This window comes from Cupressus sempervirens, chromosome 4, assembly GCF_028749045.1.
Source record: "Cupressus sempervirens isolate cs-2001-9-10 chromosome 4, ASM2874904v1, whole genome shotgun sequence".
In the NCBI taxonomy this organism is placed as follows: Eukaryota; Viridiplantae; Streptophyta; class Pinopsida; order Cupressales; family Cupressaceae; genus Cupressus; species Cupressus sempervirens.
The window spans coordinates 288,384,480-288,407,270 of record NC_143121.1 but is presented as its reverse complement, the minus strand read 5'-3'; the positions used below and the strand labels follow the sequence as shown (position 1 = coordinate 288,407,270).

The window sequence follows — 22,791 nt, the reverse complement described above, 5'->3', positions numbered from 1 at the left end:
CTAAACCAAATTGCCTCACAAGCTGCCATAACAGTTCCTTGATATTCAATTTTGGAAGTGTCTTCGGAAGTGTTGTTACTTCAAAGCGATCCATTGCTGTTCCAGTTTGTGGACAGTTTATACCTTCTAGTAAGGCAACATCTTGAGAAGGCTTATCCTTATGTTTAGGTGTTGTTTAAGGTGGTTGTTGAGAATTGAGATGATTAGATTGTTGTTACAGTTTGTGGAGAGTTCATGCCTTCTAGTAAGGCAACACCTTGAGAAGGCTTGTCCCCATTTTTAGATGTTATTTAAGGTGGTTATTGAGAATCAAGAGTGATTAGAAGTGAATGTGGCCTTGTCTCATTCCTTGTTTCAAAAAACCAATAGTTGTATCTTCTAGTAGTATTGGTTTTTGTGGGTGTTGTAAGAGTTCCTAAGGTGTCTTAGTGTGGATATGGGGTTAATGATTCCCTCATCCTGTCCTTGTGTAGTGTTGCAAGAGAACATGAATATGGGTCAGTACTCGATCATAGTTTCAATGTCCTTTTTACCTCATGAGTTCATCACTAAGTCACAAGGTTTGCCGAATTTTCGGCTTCAGATTCGAAATTCAGTGAACCTTGAAAAAATTAGAAAAAATCGTATAAATTCGGATTAAGTTCGTACAGCCAGGAAAAAACTTCTGGTTCACCGAAATACATATCCATTGGTTTCACTGCCTGAGCTTCGTCGCCACTGTTGTTATCTGTTCTCTGCGTGAGCTGTTGTCGCATCTATTATCTCTTCTTGACCTGGGCTGCCGTCACCAATATTGTCTTCTCTGCTTGGGCAGCCATCGCCACTGTTGTCGTCTCTTTGCACGCAGACCACAATAACTTCTGATGGCAGTAAATAATGTGCTCTTTCATCACAGTAATGTGCTATTTCTTCACTTTGGTTGCAGACAACGATCCAGCAAAAAACATTCGAGCTATTCACGGGAAGAATAATATATTAGGTTTTTTTGGATGTTTAAGATACATTTGATTTTATGTTATTATTATTTTTATTTACTTATTAACATTAGAAGATTTAAGTTTATTTATTATTATAAAATTTATCTTTATTAACTCTAAATACAATATTAATATCTAGTATATAATTTATTTATTATTACATTAATGTGTCAATAAATTTAAAATTTGATTATTTGATTATTTTTCATTTTAGTTTGTTTACAAAGTTTAATGTTTTATAAAATAAAAACTACTACTATTTTAATTTTTAGAAATCAGAATAAAGAACAAAAATAAATTATTGGATATACTATTATATATATATATATATATATATATATATATATAAAAGGCGAATTTAGTATCGAATTTTTTTTCGAATTTTTATCCTTGTCGAACTTCATCCGAATTTCATAGTTCCCGAACTCGAACTCGAACTCAAACCTTGTGACTTAGGTTCATCATGGTGTACTTGTCCTATGATCGTACATCTACTATAATTTCCACCTTGCTTGTAGTAATGGTGAAGTCATTCACTCAATTAGTGCCCTTGTGTCATACTGACATGACACGTGCCACAGTTGTTGTGCAGGTCTGATATGTTGCTGCCACACCTTAGTGCTCGTGGTTTCAAAAAAAAAGTTGTGTTCGTAAATCATAGGCGTGTCAGGTTGGGGCATTACACATAGTTTTACTATAAAATTTCAGACCATTATTGCATATAGTCCTACTGTCACTAATTTCAAGATGCAAAGTACTGGTCTAATTTCAAGAAGCCTAATTTTTTATTCCCAAGAGCAAGAAGTTGTTCATGTATAAGATTCAGAAAATAAAATGGATCTACATAACAAAATCAGCTTACTTGTGATTTTTAATTTTAAGGAGAACACGGCAATACTGAAGAGCAAAGAGCAAATTATATAAGAGTACTATAGCACTATAATTTGTAGAACTTACAAAAATAGACAAATAAAAACAGCTTCTGACCTGTATAAGCTGCTGAGTCATGTAATAGTTTGTCCGCTCCTTAAGTTCATTGATTTTAGCTTGCCTTTCGGCACGCAATTTTTCAAGTGTCTTTTGGTCTTTGTTTTCACCTACACAAATCGGGCAAAGCTTATATTTAAATCAATTAAAACCAGTGCATAACTTTGAACACACAGCAAGAAGTTACATTTACATTATAGATGGTGTTTCAATTGTAGGCACATATAAGTTGTTGAATCTGCTCAGACAATTCCTGCTTTTTTGTCCATTAACACGATAAGTTTGAACTCAATGACAGAAAGCAGAAGAATACTCTTTTTATTCAGTTGGCCAACCAACATTTGATGCTTTACAAACTAGAGCAAAGAGTATGACCAACCGCATAACTAAGCAAACCAGGCACTAAGCCCACTGAGAATTAAAGTGCAGGCCATTTGCCTGGTGGAAACTCCTTCCTACTAGTTTATCCAGCTCAACACTCTAACAGACAAATAAAGTTAAAACTATTAAATCATGCGGATCTTTAATACATGGTTTGGAAGTTTCTTTTGGCCTATCCATAATGCAAATGCATTATAAGATGACCTGGTACATAAACTATTAATCCTCAAAATGTCACTTCAGCAAATAGGATAAGTGAAAAATAAAAAGCAAGAATCTAGGGCAAGAAGCTTATCTAGAAGGCTATAGTTACAATGAACGAACAAAAATTTATTTCCATAAAACATATTTGATATTAAATGGCATGTGTTTTTTAATTTTTTAAGTCAAACGACCATGTAAATATTTATAATGAGATTTAGCCCAGAGCTCAGAACTTATAGTTGAGAAAGATGCAAAACTGTCAATCAATCCTAACCACATGCGACCTATAATCAGGTCATGACGTGTACTGATAAATTTGATATATAATTTGCTCAATAAACTTTGCAACACAAACTGATATTGCATATCTAACTGCCAGGCTCAACTGAAAGTGTCCATTGATTCTATGATAACAAACATAACTCCCCAACTTAGAAAGAACCATTGGAACAAAATAGAACCTAGAATTTGCAACATATGACCTAGAGTTGCTAAATGTATCACACTTTTTAAAGAAGTAGATGATATTTTACAGGAATATAACCTAGACATCGTCTGCACATCTGGTTTGATATCAAACTGACAAATAAGAATAAAGGTAAAGATAGTTTTCTAGTTAGAACACCAAACAATAACCAAAATATAATGTATTAGAACCTACTAATGAAACACTCAAGGAATTTTTATTTCCAATTAACTTATAATATTTTAAGGTGTACATCACTACCTTACTCTAAATTCAAACACATGACCATCATTATGGAGTTGTATACACACCTTTCACCATGAGGAAATCTCGGGTTAACAAATTCATTTGCAGTGGCTAACAATCAGGGCTCCAAGAAGTGTAAAATGAATTTATGTCACACTCTTTTAAATCTGACAAGCATAGCTTAAAAAACTATATCATAAAACCATCTTTACAAAAAATCTAATAAATAAGTTAACTAGAGGTCTGAAGATTTTGTAAGGTAGCAATTAGTGCTGCTGCAAACTTTCAAATTACCATATAACCCAAAATAACATCAGAACGGTAGAAGCATTATTTTCATGTTGATATGCAAGAAAGCCCATAAATATTTTGTTTCTCAATTTCTAGCATAAGAAAAGAGATTCAACTCATTGAGCAAAGACCCTCCAAGTAATTTGGAGTAGCCTGCCTACCCTGGGGATCTAAGTAGGAACACCCTCTCAATACCTTCTCTATACCTTGGTCCGAGCTGTATACTTGAGAAATATGTCTTTTACAAGGATGTTGTGCCAACTTTCTTTCATTCCTAACCTCCTCATATTTGTTTTCTGTGTCACCATATATGAGTTTTTCAATGGTGTCAACCCTTCAGTTCTTCTTCAGGAAGAAATCGATCAGATAGGCAATCTATACCTGTCCGCATTGGAAATTGATGTTTTCTGTGACCAAGTTCGAGATTCCATGTTCATCAATAATGTCACTAAGGATTTTAGTACTACCATATATGTCATGAAAAGCATTATGGCATAACTTTCCTGGAGATTGTTAGCAGGTTCTGCTCAAGAGATATCACTAGCTTCTTCATTCTATGGGACCTTTAATATAAGACAATAGTAGAGAACTATTTAATATTCTTTCATTCCTTTTTAGCAAAACTTCAGCCTACCCAAATGTTTCAATTTTCAAACATATGGCATTAAATGCTGGCAGGTAGGACAAAGTGTTATCTGGCATGAATAATGAAAGACCCAACAATAATCCATTCTTAAAGGCTCAGATACAAGTTATTTTGTCAAAGCTTACGAATATATTTCCATCTTATGGATAAGCAGCCAAACATATGAGAAACACCAAGAAAAATGAAACTGGCAAATATCTTTATAGTTGGCTATTGTATTTAGATGAAGAACATTAAGCAAGATATATAATTATCTAACTAGTACCAATTATATAATTCAGTAAACCTATGAATTATTATATTATTATCCAACTGGTATATTACCAATTCTGAATTCCATAAATCTATACATTATATTAATGCCCAACAATAGATACTGACAATGGAATAGCATCCAAGCCAAAGGCCAAGTTACTGTACGAGACATCCCTCGTGCAATCCTCAAAGAGAATTTTTTCCATTGAACATATACTGCTCTGATTTTGTGCCTAAGCTTCAGCCTTGCGACCAAGCTTGGTAGTCAACAGAATTTTGCCAAGCAACCTAGATTCAAAGTATGGAATGATAGATAAAGAATAAACATATTTGAGAATGAATAAACATATAACCTACCTAATGCAAAACAATTATACAAGAATCTCCTTCAAACTAGTTCCTTAACATCCATACCAAAGAAAAAGTGTGAAATCACGTTCGTACAATTCTACAAGAAACAAACATCAACAACTAATATGAAAAACAAATGCACTTTATGCTTAATAACTTAATTAAATATTACCATAACAATAAAAATAAGTACAAACAAGGCACACATATAAGTCTCAAGATTCTTTCAGATGGAGTAACCATGACCTAAACATGTCATATACTTACGCATGCGGAAATAGCTAGCGAGTGTAGTATATATAATGGCAGATATTCCTGGCAAGGCAAAGACTGGCAGTACACGAGAAGCTCGGTTTTGCCAGGTCAAATCTGGAGATCTTGTTGACATTATTGCAATCCCAAGAGCCCCTATCTGCACAATGAAATAAAAAAATTACATCAGTGATTGAAATTGCACTAGAATCATTTGATTATCAAAAAGTTAGGTTAAAATGCTCTAAAATACCAACACCTGAATCTGACATGATATAACCTGTGAGTAGCAGCATGCAAAGTTTTTTTGAGAAAATTAAAATAGCTGGAAAACTGTCATAATATCACTTAATCTAAGCCATTAGTTAAACATATTGTTGTATTTAGGAACTAACTGTTTTCTGTAAATAAATCATGTGATCTTGTGCACAACAAATAATTTTTTAGATCGCACTTTATACAGGTTGACCTGACATTCTATCAGAGATACAATCTGGACACGTCGATAGAATATACATACATTGTGATCTAAGTCCCGAATCCATACAAATAGTCATACCGTGCATAATTTGTGTTTCAACTTGCAAGTATGTAATACATGCATGCAAATAGTTCAAATGAATATGTTGAATCCATGTATCTTGTAACTCTCATTTTATTTCTTGTATATTTATTTGTAATTATTAATAACATAAATATCCTGATATCTAACAAGTACACTACAAAATTAATTTGCTTCTTGAAACCCCTCTTCTAGAGAAACCTTTGTAAAAAAGATCAAATTCAAATTCAAAATCTCATCAATCAAGCCAAGATTAAGTCCAACTCTTGTCCATGTAGAATCCCAATAGTATTTGTGCCACAAAAAGATGGCACATGGAACCTCTACATTAAATATCACAACATTCAATAAGATCACAACCAAGAACAGGTACCATCTACCACATGTTAACAACTTCTTGAACTAGCTCCGTAGTGCACAATACTTCACCAATGCCGACCTAAAGTCAAAAAAATACCAAGTAATAGTCAATCCTAAAGCTGCAAGGAAAGCAACATTCAAAACCAACCAAGATGGTATAAATACACGGTTATAACTTTTGCTGTAATATCCCGAACAGGATATTTGCTGATTTTTCCTTTCAGCAATACACTCAAAAATAAAACATTGCAGATAGTTTCCAGCACAAACGAATCTAGTACAATAGCCGACAGATGTTTAACCACTTCTTCTTAATAATAATATTCAAACCATAGTTACAAGACTCGGACTCGCCTCTAACTGGAAAGTCAAAATCCGACTTGGACTCAGACTTGGTGACCGGACTCGGCCAGGACTCGGCAAGGACTCAGAAAATCGAAAAATCCATGAAATTCAAAGATTTTTAAGGATTTAATGATTTTTTCATGCATCATTTAGTCAATTAACATCAAATACACAATAATTGGGATAAATAGAAGCTACTTAACACTCATACACAATTTTGCATAGATCACATAAGTATAACAACGAATTTCTGAAGGAAAAAAACTGAATAACATAATATAAAGTTGAAGATTTAAGATTTAAGATTCAATCCTTGATATATTCGTGACATACCACAATATCATTTTCAAAATTAATATAAACTGAAAAAAAATACCTTCCATAAATCTCTATCTTTTTAAATTTTTAAAAAAAAAAATTGAAAAATTAAAAAAAATATATATTTTTTTTGGAGAGTCTTGGGCTCGGGACTCCATAGAGTCCCTGGACTCGGTGAGTCCACGTGGACTCCGCCAAGACTCGGCCGAGTCCAAGTCCAAAGGGAAATTGCCTTGGAAAGGGCGACTCTAGCTCGAACTCGCAAAGTCCTGGTCAGACTCGCCAAGTCTCGTTACACTGATTCAAACTCAGAATTAGGCAATTAGAATACAATATGATGTTTAAACCAGAGGATTCTTCACAAATTAATAACCAATTCCTTTCAAAATAATATTCAGAATTCCAAGCATATAGAAATGCATTACAGACTTATAATGTTAAAACTAGAAACTTCCATACAACTCCGCAAATACGTTATTGTATTATACAACAATACAATAACCAATACATAAAACCCAATCCTAAATACAAAGTTAACAGTCAGATTGGAATGCTAGGATAACAACCTGTAAACGTGAATGAAACACTTGAAATGATGTTTCCCGAGACAATGGGTTTGCGTCCACTGTTTGCTAGCACGAGGGGCTACGTCCTCCAACTAGCTGAAAGCTAAAGCTTTTTGAGGCTCTCACAAGAGAGAAAACTCAACTGAATAATAAAATCAAGCGTGACCAGCAATGAGCCTCTTTCCCCTTTTAATACACCAACCAAGACTCTTTGGCTCCCCTCTGGCTCTCGTCTTATTCCCTTGTGGCTCTTCAACTTCCTTAAGGCATTTCATCTTGTTCCTCCTTGACCTTTTGCCCTCTTTATAACATTAAATTGACCTTTTAATAATTTGAGCATTCGTCTCATAGTCACTTTTAACATTATATAAAATAAGTCTTCAATATCTCTAATGTCCAAAAAAGGGGACATTACAAATCTCCCCTCCTTAAAATTGATTGTCCTCAAGCAATCAGTGCCAGAATCCCATACAAATTTGCAAGTAGCCCTGTAGCCCAAACTGGAAAGAATTCCAGCCATACTGCAAAACAAGATATCACTCTGCAATCTATCTCTCAATTGGATCCCTGGATCCCATATAACTCTCCGAAAAAACTCTGTACCTGTAGACGATACGACTCTGATCATCACTGCATCCAATCTCAAACTAAGTAGAGTTGTAACCAAATCCTCAATAGGCCATAGATATATGCTATCAACGCCTGGATCCCAAACCCATAATGCACCAGTCATGCTAATACCAAGATCCTGTATTACTACATGTGCATAATCTAACGTCTCAACCAGCCATGTGTTGCTAACATATGCGAGTGAACGCTGAGTCCAACTAAGAACTTCACTCCAATTGAGATCACAAGCACTACTAGAGTTAAATAAAAATGGGAACTCAACATCACGCCAACCAACTCCCTGAAACATTACTGACCATGTGGTTGGTCTCCCTGGGTCCCATAAACAAAAAAGACATTCCCCTCCCCAACTGCCTAGAATATCTTGTGGTTCCATACGAGGATATAGTAAATTCTCCAAGATATCAAACTGCGACAACATTGCACGTCTCACATGTATGTTGAATCTATAACTGAATTGAAGAATCAAGCTAGATTGGGCTTCCTCCTTCACGAAGGGAAGTGTAATCAACCACGTACCCACAGTACGCTCGACATTTGTGACAATAGTGTAATTGTAGATATTAAATAAATGATCAAAAAAGTCAATCAATGAATACCCATCAGTGTTGTCTTCACTCCTTATATGCTACTTGGCCATGTAAGTGAAAACACCTTCATGTCTCTCTGTCAAATGTAATGAATCAGTCATCACCTAATTGCAATTAGTATCAATCGATAACTGCTGATCAACATCAACAGTTATTCCACTCTCAAACTCAAATAAGGGATTCTCCATTATCCACGTAGCATCCATCTCAAAAAAGCAAGTTACTATGATCTAACCAATCAGAATTATATTGATTGAAAGTATTCTCATCATAAGAACAATTATCCTCAGGTGTTGCTACCCATTTAGCTGATCCAATAGATGATTCATCAATCCTATAATCATCAACCAACAGACATGATGTCGTAATGCATAAAAATTCTTTTGAATTCCCAGGTAGCTAGTCCATAGTTGTGTTTCTTTCAGCCTTGTGGTACTGAATAATACCATCAGCTTCATCCTTGTTAAGCTGCCTATATGATTTAGTTTTGTCTTTCCTTTCATCTACAATCTTGCATGCTGCTGAAAATGGTTTCAATTTCTGTTCACATTGTTTGAGGATACTGCCAACCAACCTGTAAGCATCAAAAGAAGTGACATGTATTTGTTTCAGTTCAGCCAATAAGGTGGAAAACAAATTTTGTAAATCATCATCACTCTCTTTGATTATTAAGGACATAATGGACTGCATAAAATCTCCCTTAAGATCCCCTTTAATAGCAGCCATGAATTGTTGGAACATCTCATGAATAAAGTCTTCACAACCGAGGTCCAACCAAATCACAGAAGCACGAAGTTTTGCCACTATTTCTAAAATATTGATTGCCTTACCAAAGGACGGATTATAGATATTACACAATTTTTGAAAGCTTTCTACAATCAACTGGAATACCTCTTTGATCACTTCCTTGTTGTATGGATCATACGGTGCAGTTATTCTCATAACCTAAACAATACATTGCATGACTGCAAATCTTAACTCCTCATCAGGATGTCTCAACAATGCTGGCTTAGCCTAAGGAATCACAGCAAGAATGATATTCACAAGTTTATTCTTTGAGTCCAGTTGTTCTATTGTGGATAAATAATTTTCTATTGCTCCCAACTTGCAAAGTAGCCCATGTTTTGATTGAGGCAAATATGCAAGCTCTGTTTTTATATTGTAGAGCTTTTCTTTAAGGTTTTCTCATTATCCTTGACAATAAATCTAGGTAGCTGCCGGAACAAGTGAAGTACCTCCCACTCAAGGCTGCAAGAGTAGGTGGCTTGTAGCCCTTTCCTGCTACCATACAACCAGTCACAAAATTCAAAAAATATGGACTTGTTTCAACATTGAAGGAGAGCTTGTTAAAAAACCAAAAATCAGCACATTGAATGTCAAGTTGCTCATGCACATCACGGTTCCATCCAGTACCCTCCAATGATGGTTGTGCTCCAAGTGTGTTTCTATGCACAAAATAACCATCAATAGAAGAGTTTTGCGGTCTACTAGAACCAGCAGATGTGGAAGTTGAGCCCGAGGACCTGCCACGGGTAGGTGTGCTCCGTACACAGATCCATGGGCCACAAAAAGAGCCCACTATCCCCTCAACTGCTTCTTCTTCATCAAGGGTGACTGGGATACCTAGTCACATGACATAACCCACATAAACTCATTATGAATCATGATAAATTGATAATTATTTTAGCGCAATCATTAGTCGTGATTAGAAAATAATAAATGATTCTTAAAAGGAAACATACCTTGCGATTCGTAAATGGCTGCCCTTATGGCCAATTTTGCCCTTTCCCTTTTCAACTTCTCTTCTTGAGCACTAAGCAAAGCAATCATCTCCCTTTTTATTTCCTCCGTAGTCACATCACAAATCCTTGTGTCACGCTTTTCTATACAAGCAAGGTGGTATTTCAAACGAGATATGCCTCCACGGATTTGTTTTTCACATTTCATGCATATGACACTATTATACTCTATTCCTTCAAAGGCATATTTCCATGCAAAGTCTCTAGCCCCTTTAGGGCGCGTGCCTATGAATCCAAATGGAAATGCTAGGAGACCATTGGGAGATGTTGCAGCTGACCCAAATGTAGAGGAAGCCATATTTGCTAGAAAATCGGAGAATAAAACAAAAAATATATTAGCCTTTAGGTTTTGAAACTACTGAGAAAAACTTGATCGTTTTTGGAAAAATTTCAAAAAGATGGTGTTAGGTCCTTGTCATTACACTCTAAAACATATTAAAGAACATTACAAATGGTATTCCTAGAGTCTTAATTAAGTTGGATGCAAGATATGCAAGTATGGGAAGACAAAAATAAGTTTAACCCAAAAGAACAAAAAATTGAGAAAGTTACTTGTGGATCCGGATTTGCTTGGAAAGAGCTTTGAATCCGCTTCCACTGGAGATCGCTACAAATCAATGCCAAATACTTAGGTGCTGCTCCAAAACCCTTCTCCTCCACCCAAGATGCCGAACGCAGCAAACGAAACAATGAAATGTCGTATTTTTAACCGTAGGTATTTACTGGACACCGCCCGCGAGAAAATTCCAAGTTATTGCGAGATATTGGCAATATATCGCCAACTTCTCATGGCGATGAGTTCCAAATCTCGGCACCCTAATTTGACGATAAAAACTCAAGTTTTCTCGCCACCTGAAACTTCTCACGAGAAGTTGACTTATCGGTGATAAAACGGCAATATTTTAAACTATGAGCTAAATAAGTTCATGGCCCTGTAGGGCCATGACTCTATGTGGCCATTGGCCATGTATATATAAATGCAGATCGCCGGCTGGGTGAATGTCATCAATCAAAAACGTAATGTACTATCCCCAGCAGCGATCAAATACAAGACTCAGTCCGAATATATATAATTCAGTCAAACAGTATATGGTTCAGTTTGACAGTAGAAGATATTGTAGAATACACTTGGCATCATAAATAGTCATATAAGATTATTATTGTTATATAACAGAAGTCTGAATCAGATTCAATTTTATATATATATATATATATATATATATATAAAAGAAATACTGACAATTCTATTTCAGTACCTTGTCATTACTACAAAGAAGAATAAAAGAAGATATATCTCTATCAGAGATCCTTTAAACTTTTGAATGGTATCAGAATGATCCTGATAGAGAAATTCAACCTTATAAATTTTTAAGATCAGATTCTAAATACCTTCAATTCAAAATGGTGAATCACGTAAGGTTAGAGGATAGACTTGAAGGAGCCTCAAACTTTGCATCGTGGAAAATTTGAGTAATGATTATTCTACGAGAGATGGAATTGGAATTAGAAGAATATATAGAGGGAAATAAACCTATACCAGAAAATGATCCAGACATAACAACCTGGAAAAGACACAACAATAAAGCTATGAAGAATATTATACATTCTATGAAGGATCACATTCTCCCTTCTATATCAAGTCTTAAGACAGCTTATGATTGTCTTTATTCCTGTCAAAGTTCATTGCAGTGAATGAAGACTCCTGTGCACAAGTGAATACGATTGTCGTGTTTCACCAAAACGGTGCATCATCTGTCCTCTGCCATCAACGGGCAAGCCTGATGTCATGTCCAGATCAACGGCCCTTCACACAGTATTAAATATTGTCTTCCTCTTTTTAGAGTTCACACTTAACCAGGTCATAGCCGATACAATCATATCGGAATGAAATTTACTTGTTATCATGATACGTTACTGGTTATTGCTTCCAGAAATACATATGCAGTCTGCAGATTTTCTCCATATGAAAGTTATCGTGTCTCTTCTCACATTCAACCATATTATCTGCAGGAAGATAAAATAACCCGTGCAGATTGAAAATAAATTTCCTTTCTTTGAGTATCTTCTGCCGAACCCCAATAAGTATGTTGCCATATTTTATTCTGAAGACTTCAGATAACTGTTAGCAATACCAAATGATCACTGCATAAACTAAAATTGATATCTTATTCATAATTCCTTCCAGAATTAACAGATTGAAGATGTTTCATAAATGAATTCAAGAACCATACAGATTAACTGAACCACGGGAAAGATAACCACAATGTGATCATAAGTATGTATCAAGCCAATCAAAAATAGTTTGTCTCTACTTTACATTTGACATCAATGACACAATAACGCATGGCTAACAGTACCCTGCTTTTTCCAATGATTGTCAAGCCTTCTTCCATTAGCCTTGGACAAATCCCCTATCGGCTTTATCAGACCATGCATTGTTGGTTGCATGGTTGTGGGTGATGATGTCGATGGTCCTCCTGCAACAAAAATTGCCATTGACTAGTGACTTACCAGTTTCAACTTTGACCTAGTTCCTTGTTTCCTCAATAGTTCTTACAAATGTATTCAGTTACCTTCAGACCCTAGGGTTCTTGTTGTCCTGTTTCTTTTCCATTGTAGCTGAATGTTATTTTCAGTCCAGGAATAAAACAAGTTGAAGAATCATATCTATACCCAGTCCACCACCATTGGTTGACACTAGTTCATGCTACAAACTATTCTTCAATACCACACAATGAAGACCAATCAAGAGTGTTTGGTAGAGATTACCTTGTATTTGGGTCATAAATGTCCTTTCTATTTGTCTTCTATCTTGTGTGTAGAACTTATGATTTGTGTACACTACATCTACTTTTTCGGATTTCCACATGTCAATTGAATGAATTCCAGATGACTCCTCCCAGCATGGTGTTCCTTGTTTTAGAGATAAATAAGAGCTTCAATCATGCAACTGTCAACATTCCACACGAGGAAATATGATGGTTTCTTTGGTAACCCCCCAAAAAAATTGTCATCACATGCTAGGGAATAGCTCTTATTCCCTCTATTTTTCAGTTTGTCTCTTCCTCATGTCCGTGTGTTCTTAGATGGTTTCTTACTTATTCTCAAAGAGCATCCAGCCCTTCTCCAACCTTTTTTATCTCGATATTTTAATATTTTGTAATCTTCTCGTAGATTCATGAGAAGTTTTTGCAAACCACAATTACTCTTCTCCCTTCATCTGCCTCAAAACTTCTCAGATTGTGAGTTTCAAGATATCTAATTTTTGTAATATATTATCTACTATTAAATGTTTTAGTAGTGATATTGAAATTCTAACTTTCAAAGATCCAAGTCAAAACCACATAAAATCCCAACTTTCAAAAGATCAAAGTCAAAACCACATACATTGAACTTCCTAAGTTCTAGTGCTTCACCCTATGAGCATCGCCTCTATGCATTGAGTGCTAAATTGACCTTCCATGATCATGAGACCGGATTCTTAGAAACTACTACACATAAAATAGGACGCGGCTATTATCCCTACAAACTGTACAGTTGACCAAATTCCAAAAAATCGAAAACATCATGGATTTTTCTGAAAATTTCAGCATTTGATCTTGATGATCTGCATAGTTTGTAGTCATAAACAACAAAAGATTTGGAAAAATATAACTACATTTTCGTGAATCTGGGAAAAAAAAGTTTTGACTTTGTTTTGTCTTTAGTGCATTTTGTCTGGAAATTAGCCAGTACCCATAAAATATGGACCAATGTAGCTTGACCTGAAATTAAATGACAGCTAGTTATAAACAAGATACTTTAATGCAAAGAGAAATGTCTATGAAAGGATAAGTCAAGTCTTTTCAACAAACTAAAATACAGAAATGTGATCCTAGGTACAAAATGCCAACCTTTATATCTTTTACAAATAGTGCAGGATTAGGTCTTTGCTTAATATTTTAAGCACTAGAAAAGGCTAAAACTCACTTACAAAGCAATGCACCCTATGATATATTAAACTGTAGCTTGTGAAAAACTGATCTGATTCATGACAATTCATAGTTAGCTATTTTACATTCCAGAGTAATGTCCCCTATTCAAACTTAAACTGTATCCACAAGCTATGAACATGATCAGGTGTGTATCACCATAAAATATACTCTAACCTAATGCAGTAGACGAACTCTCCAGGACTGTGTGACTTTCAGAATTAAGAAGAAAAAAAAACAGAATAAAGAATTAAGAATAATCATAAGAGTACACCAAGAGCTTTGAAGAAAATGACTTGAAGTACCAAGTAAATGAAGCGGTTAGCAATACGCTCAGTACATCATCTATACAAAAAAAATGTGATTTCAGCAAGAATTAAATAATATTACTAGTTATAATTAAAGATTGATATTAAAAACTTCAATAGGCATGTAAAGAGTTGTGCATTGGAAGAAAAAGGTAATTTAGAGAGACCAAGCAAGGAAGATAAAAACCCATCTAGATCGGCAATTGGAGGGCAACAACTCGCAAATTTTTAAAATGCATACAAAAATCACCTCTGCAAAATTGATAAATTTCAATTTGAATTAAGATATCCTTTAACCAGCAGCTGGTCAAGGTATATTAAGGGCAAATTTCAAACATATTTTGAAGCGGTTCAAGGATAGGAAAAGGTGCTATCACCAATTAATAGATCACTACAAAATAGCAACCTGTACAGGTCATTAATTTGGTCTTTCTGTACTATACTATAACCATTATATCTGATTGGTGAATAAACTATCAAACTGTGATTTCTGGGTTGATCTTTTATTATGTTAATTTGCAGACTATTAAATTTGCGTACTAGGTGTTGTTACATTCCAAACTAAAAAAACTAGTGAAAAACTTTGTAAAATATTTATGAAAAATAGTGATGTTTGAAAGTGATTTACAAAAATGATCAATACATTGTTGATCAATAAATAACTAGATTTATCTTTCAGATTTGTATACACACCTCTAAGATGACAGAATAAATTATAAGCATGCGAGCAATCTTCCGCCAGTTTTGAGCACGGCGTTTTGATTTGGCATGAACAGAAGCCTCTTCTTTGGAAAGGTATTCTAGCTTTTTCTCAAAATCTTCTTTTCCGCCTCTAAAAATTCCATTCCACAAACGTGAAAAAATACTTCTCCGCCGAGGTTTTGAAGCTGTATCGCTTGCAACAACCGATGGATTTGCATCATTGGAAACAACATTCTCTGTCTTAACTGTTGCCATTATTCTGTAAATGCATCACGCTTTGAAATCAGCACCTAGTTTTATTTGAACTATCCTTCCACAACAGAACATGCAAATTTTTGATAAAATCCATCCCCGGGTCATTAAACATTACGTGCCATTTAATGGATACAGTATAGATATGCCAGATTCATAAGACATATTCAAAATTGAAATTGACACCTGCAGAGAAACAACCTAATATTTTCCTGAATTTGGAGGAGAGGCTAATTATTTTCCAGTTCAACTTGAAAAATTAACAAATCAAATAAACACATTTAATTACAGAAAGACTATAACAGTGATTGTTAGAAACAGTCAATAAGCATAAGGATTGAAATACAGTGAAACAGAGTGAATACTACACAAAACTGACCGAGATGCATGCAGCTTAGAACAGCACTGACTTGCATGTTACAATTTCCCACAATTACATTGGTGGCACATTATAAACAAAAGACATCTGCTTTTGTTAATATATTATCAGAATGAAAGTAGCTGCAGCTCTAAGAGAAAAGTTGATGTGTTTCCACAATTATTCGGCCAAACAAGTGTTGGATCAGATTATGTTTGGACTTTATCTATTTTTCCATTTAGACATTTCTCTTCAGTTAAGTCGATAATTAGGCTTACATCACCGTTTAGGAGACACATTGTTCTTCAAATCATCATATATTAATAATTCTGCAAATGCATACTCAGTCATTCTGTATTGAGTTAGTGCATATAGAGGATTTACATTTGATTGGATGTTAAAAGTTATGATACTTATACTAGTGCCATCATAGTTTCAAAGATCAGCAACTTGCCCACTTATGGGTTAGGGCAGCCCAGAAAGTAACTTAATTGAAACTTGTAGTTGGGTGTTTGCATAGGATCTTGCAAATAATCAGATCATCGAAGGACCAAAACCAGAAACTTGTCTAGTGGCAAAAATGTGCAGCCATGGGTTGAACAGTGAACAGACCATTTTCCTCATTTTCTCATTTATACTCTTGTGCCTTCTACTCTTGACAATATTGCATCGAGTATTGAGCGTTGGTTCAAAATTAAAAGCAATCAAATTATGAAAATTGGCACATGTTATAAAGGGACACATGACCTTTGGGCCATTAATTTGAGCTTGGTGCCAGGAGCTCTGCCCGTTGACCCTACCATGTACCACAAAAAGGAATATGCCAGGGGTGCTACCTTGGACCTCACAAATGGCAGACTGCCCTTTGAACCCATCAAAGTCTACTTTCCCAACACCCCCACTCAAGTTGTAATAAATAAGCATTAGATGGACAAGCAACCTTTTTCCTTTTATTAAATTATATGGCTTGAGATAATGGAATCAGTGTGATATAACTGACTATATGAATATTTCAGTATTTTTTTCTAAGTTGCAAGTGTGGGTTCAAGTTCACAAGTACTGCAGTTTTTTTCCCCAGGGATCAGTAAAACTAGGTTTGGTCATACGGTGTATATAGTGTATATGTGTGTGTGTGGATATATATATATATATATATATATATATATATATATATATATGTTGCATCTTAGTTTTTACTTTTTAAATATTAACAGGTAATTTATTAGCAAGACAAAACACACAGCAGCTAAAAGGCAGATATGATAAGATAATAATATTGATATTCAACAAAAGACCACAAAAGGTCTATGGGATTGAAAGTTTACAACAAGACAGCTGACAACAGTAGGAGCACCAAGCGGTGTCTGAGAAAAGCGAACAACAATAAACAAGAAGAGAAAGAGAGAGGCATAGAGAAAGGCCAAGACAAAAACTAGGAGTCCTTCCTTGGCAAAAAGAAATCAGTCACAAAAGGATAAGACTGCGAGTAGACAGAAGCCCTGATCTATCTCTGTGAGCTCATGGAGGACTGTTGCTGACGTAAGAAACCGCTGCGAGGTCTGACAGACCTGGAATGACCAGTAGACCTGGTAGAATTAGACGGTCTTTTCACACCACATAAAGGAGATAAGGGTGAGAAAAAGGCAGTAATGAGCTGATCAGAGGTATGTTGGCAAGGAAGTAGTGACTGTAAAGTACTATCACGGAACAGGGTGGCCTCCTGAAGATAGAGCGCGAGACACTGCTGGTCACTATAACTGAATAAGGCTGAAAGAGAAAAATAGTCCCGAAACAGACAATAAAATCTCCCTCTGATCTCATAAAAGTTAGGGCAACGGAAAATAAAGTGTCTCTGTCTCGACCTCTGCTAAGGTACACAGCGTACAGATTCGTTCTCCGCTATCAATATGATAGTCGGTCTAAGCCCGAAGACAGTGAGAACCAACTCTGAAGAACCCCAAAGAGGTACGCAAGGCATGACACCACCTTCGAGATAGGTAACTACGACGAACAATAATCCCATCACTGATCTCCAGAAAGTGCTCAGCATAGAAGGCCATCTTTGGACTTAAGCCAGAAGGAGGGTTAGTCCAGGTGGTGATAATGTATTGTCTGTAGTTATCCAGTTTGACATGCTCATTTAACTCCTGCCATGAGGGAAGGAGATGAGCAGGGGCATTCAGCGATAACTAATAAGGAGGGAGACTGTCAATATCAATCCCAATCGAGCTCAGAAGAGAGGATGCATGTGCATACAAGCAACCAACTCGAGAGCTAGTATCAGAACTCGCAGTAGCAATAGAAGAACAATACGTCGGGTAGGAGTATCTATCGCGTTCTTCAACCAAATCCGCAAATCACAAAGGCGATGAAGGAACCAAATCAGATCAAATATGGCCGCAAGACTGAAGCGGGGTCCAGAAAACTTCACTCCTAGATATATATAAGAAGTTATCTCAATCTCCTATCCCTGAAAAAAGAAGTGAAGATGAGAAGTCTTTAAGCAATTAAAAAACATAACCCGAGTCTTACCCAGGTTAACCACAAGCTATCGCTGATCACAAAAGGAAGCCAAACCATCAAGAAGCCTCTGTAAACTCTCTAGAGATGAAGCAAGAAAAACCACATCATCCGGAAAAAGAAGAATGGAGATCAAAACCTGGTGTAAGTAGCAACCATCACTTGGGAGCGAGGACTTCAAAGAAGTCCTCAAACTCGTCAATATACAAATCAAACAAAGTGGGGGAGAGAGGGCAACCTTGTTTAACCCCAATGGTGCTATGCATCGGAACTAAGAATCCCTCAGGATCTCTGAATCTACCCACCACAATTTCATATAATCTCATGATAGCAAAAGAAAATAAACAATTACAAAGCTGGAGACAAGCGTATTATCCATCACATATACATTCAGCCAGAATCAAAATATTTGCGAAACCAAACTCTTGGATTGATAGCAATGTAATCTTTGATCCACGGCCTTCATATGTAACAATGCTATAGAACGATAATTCTTTAGGACAAATTCAGTGAACAACTGCACTCAGATTGCCATTTACGTGATGCCAGTGTCTAAAAATTTCTCTGCATTCAGAATTGTTGCAATGCTAGCCATTTTATCACATGTACTATTTCTATTCCTTTCAATATGAAATGATTCAATACACAAGAACTGAATTATGTGAATGTGTACAAATCTCAACAAGAAAAGGGCGGTGGAAAAGTTAACATCAATTACTATTTCATAATCTCCACAAACTGTTCAAAGTTTAAACCTCAAGTTCTACTTCTTTAGCCAATAAAAGGAAATGCTTAAGGCCTGAGCCAGCGTAATATTACTTGTAGTATTTCCAAAACCCAAAGCAAATTTCAGGATTGTTCTACCATTGAAGGTGATAACACTTCCATTTCCAAAAACTCTAGGAATTGATTTAAAAGTACCATCGAACAAGAGAATAAGGCCTTGCCTGTTACCTTTTTTTTCCACACTTTGGTAGCTAGATCGATGAATTATCAGCACATATTTAGCTGAATTTGCCACAGTCCAAGGAGGAGTTTTATTGTCTCTGAAAATCAGCCACTTTCTAGCACAAGGGGAGTGTGACAATTGACAATTAAATGAAGATGAAGAGATGGCTGACTAACCAAACAAACAAGGATGATATTATATAAATGTACCTTTCATAAGAGCCACGCCTCTAATTGGAAATCAACTATGAATGAAGATTTAGAATACAGAAGAAATTTTGATGTAGAAGTGTTAATAGTTTGGATTTCGAAGATGGAGTAATACTAAGTTTGAATCAACCAAGGACCCACACAGGGTGATCTTAGCAGTCACAAAAGTCAAAAGGTCACATTTCCCTTGGTGGGAACTGTTGTGAGGTTTTCTCACCATCACACCATTGCAAACGGGGACCCCTTCTTTTGTTTTTCTGCTTAGGCTGTTGTAGTAGAACTGGGGTTATAAAGTTTTGGCAGTGGCTTAATTTTGAAGAGAATAGGTTTTTGTTTAATTGAAATGGGAATTTGGCTAAGTCTAGGAGATGGAACAAAATTGGGAGTGATGCTTAAAGAAGAGTCAAATCCGGCTAAGTATAAAACTCATCTTGAGCCGAGACATATTTGCTACCCAAGGAAATGGTGTCTCAGCTTGGCTGAGACGTGTTTCACTACCCAAGTAAATGCTGTCTAAGCTTGACCAAGACGTGTTTCACTACCCAAGTAAATGTTATCTAAGCTTGGCCGAGACGTGTTTCGCTACCCAAGTAAATGTTGTCTCAGCTTGGTTGAGACATGTTTTGCTACCCAAGTAAATGTCGTCTTAGCTTGACCCAAGATGTGTTTCGCTACCCAAGTAAAAGTTCTCTCAACTTGGTCAAGACATGTTTCACTACCCAAGGAGATGTTGTCTCAGCTTGACCAAGATGTGTTATGCTACCCAGGTAAAAGTTGTCTCAGCTGGCCAAGACGTGTTTCACTACCCAAGTAAAAGTTATCTCAACTTGAGATAGAACTTAATTTCTACCTATGTTAATTTTGTCTCATCTCGGAGCAATGATCTTTAAACCTCGAAATGGAAGTTGAACCTAGAAGTTTGTTGTAAATGTGTGGCCTTATTTATATATGGCATTGGGTCCAATATCCGAGGCAAAGCAACCTTTGAAAATAATGTATGAGCATGGATGATTAAAATGCCTTGGATTAAATATTTATAAAGAAATTAATTTCGAAATTGAGGTAAGACCCTTTTTTTTACTAAAAATTTGAAAATTTATTTTTTTTAAATTAAAAATGAGAGAAAATGATGAAAATTAGAAATAAAATAAAATAAATGAAATAAAAATGGGTTTTAAATTGAGATGAGATTTAAATTTACCTCGATTTTGCAAAATATGAACTGATTGTAAATGAATTAATTAATTTATCCATTGTTGCATTGAAATTATCCAAATGGCATCGCATTTAATAAATGGAAAATTGAATCAATGGAAAATAAATCATAAATGGTAATAATTAAATATTTTCCAATCAAATTTGCATTACCCAATTAAATTATTTAAATTAAAATGGTAAGTTTTTTATAATTTTCTAAGGCTTATTGCAACAATTATTTAAAATTTGATAATTATTTACAAGTGGCATTTTGCCTTGCAAGATAAGGAATGCATTTCTCAAAGTGATAAGGTGACATTGTCTACAACGGGTTATCTTCTCATGGATCTGCGTGTCATTCATCCTTATCCAGTTGTTATGGATTTAAATATTTTCATTGGTATTTTCATTGGTCGAAGGGGTCAATGTATTTTTTCATTGGCCCACAAGGTTGTGCTTAATTGTAATTCGTTGAGCATTTAATATTTGTAGCAAGTGGTTATGAAACCCTAAATAGGGCTTATGTGGATTAATCTTGGCCCTTGATTTCAAATCAATCTTGGCAATTCATTGTAATTGAGGCTCCTAAATAAACCCCGCACATCTCATTTGTAAAGGAGGACTTTATTGGAGAAAATTGCTTATATAATACCAAATTTGCTCTACTTTTCATTGGTGTGTCTTGCATGGTGAATTGTTGTGATCAAGTTTGTATTCATGCATGGTGATCCATATTTCCTCACTTAGTTTAGGATTTTGTTTCATGTTGTTCGAAGTAGTTTAGTTGGATGGAAGTCATTGTGGATGTTCACTTGAATGACTTGACAAATCCAGGCCATTAGCCTCATGTTGATGGTAAAAGTGCCTTGTGTGGTAAGCCGATGATTGAAAGTACTTAACTACAGTTGATATTCAATCTTTAGTTTGCATCCATTTGATGGGATTGAAGAGGAGATATTGATGTGAAAACCATTAGTGTTCCTTAGAAGCTCGCACTAGGTGGGTGGAATCACTAGCGAGATTGCATCTAATAGAATCCAAGTTTATCCATGATCCTTACATCTAAAATTGAAGTAGAAGTAGAAATAGAGGTTAGAAGTCTAAGTTGGAGTTGAAGTTGAAAAGTTGAACTATATTTTCATCACACATTGTAAAGCCAACTCTTTCGAAGTGCAAGAGTTGATATCCATTGAATGAATAGTGTAAGTCCCTTTATAATAACCAACATATCACATCATAAAACTAAGTGTAGTCCACGATCAAGAAGGAACCTTGAAGTCATTTCATGATCTTACTTTGCAAGCTTAGCATGAGAGATGACCTTATATCAAAAGAGGATTGAGTGTTTGGTGTTTCTCCTTGAAACATTAAGTATTTGACTCTACATGTTGTAGTGGAACAAAATTCATGTCAACGGGAACATGTTCAAATGGATTGAAAAGGTAAAAGATCGAGATACAAGATCAAATGGTTACAAAGTTAGAATCAAATTTTCTACTTGTTGATTATCATATGAATTTGTTGAAACAATTGCAAAATCTAAATCAAAAGGAAATGGGAATGCAAGCATTCACTGAAGAATTTTACAGGCTTAACAACAGGCCTAGTCATCTCAAAGACACTTAGGAAAAAGTAGAAAGATATCAAGGAACTTATTTCCATAAAAATTGAGCTTTACAAAATTCAGGTGAGATCAGTACAAGACACCTGCCAGTGTGCCTTGAGAGCTGAAGAAAAGATTGAAATGAAATGAAAGATTTTTAATGACATCCACAACCAAAAGAGAACTCATTAATCGATCTGTTAAAACTTCTCTAGTTTGTCCGTTCTATTGTGGATCAGCATAAGTAAGATGGCCCCCTTGTGAAGTCTTGACTCTTCGAAAAGCTCTTTTATGATGTTCACCTATAAAGTGTCCTTGTATTGGCTTCGCATATCCTCGTATGCAATGCATTCTTTCACATAATGCCATTCTATTTCTACCACCCCTTCATTGCAAAACCTACAAATTTTGTCCTCCCACTCTTCTTTAGGAACCTTCCATATGCTAGTTTCGCTCCTCAAACAATGTGATCCAAACCTCAATTGGGCGATTAAAA

The 22,791-nt window shown here is 35.5% G+C and overlaps 1 protein-coding gene across 1 annotated transcript in view; it reads right to left on the bottom strand.

Annotated features, from left to right (window-relative positions):
- Positions 1 to 22,791, bottom strand: part of LOC149561135 (uncharacterized protein At2g24330-like) — a 77,125-nt gene that overhangs the window by 16,063 nt on the left and 38,271 nt on the right. Inside the window, exons 2-4 of the mRNA XM_089824982.1 lie at positions 15,199 to 15,466; positions 5,072 to 5,216; positions 1,965 to 2,074 (exon numbers count right to left, since the gene is read on the bottom strand). Of these exons, the coding sequence (XP_089681108.1) occupies positions 1,965 to 2,074; positions 5,072 to 5,216; positions 15,199 to 15,462 (519 nt within the window). The 5' untranslated portion in view covers positions 15,463 to 15,466. The remainder of the gene's footprint in view (positions 1 to 1,964; positions 2,075 to 5,071; positions 5,217 to 15,198; positions 15,467 to 22,791) is intronic.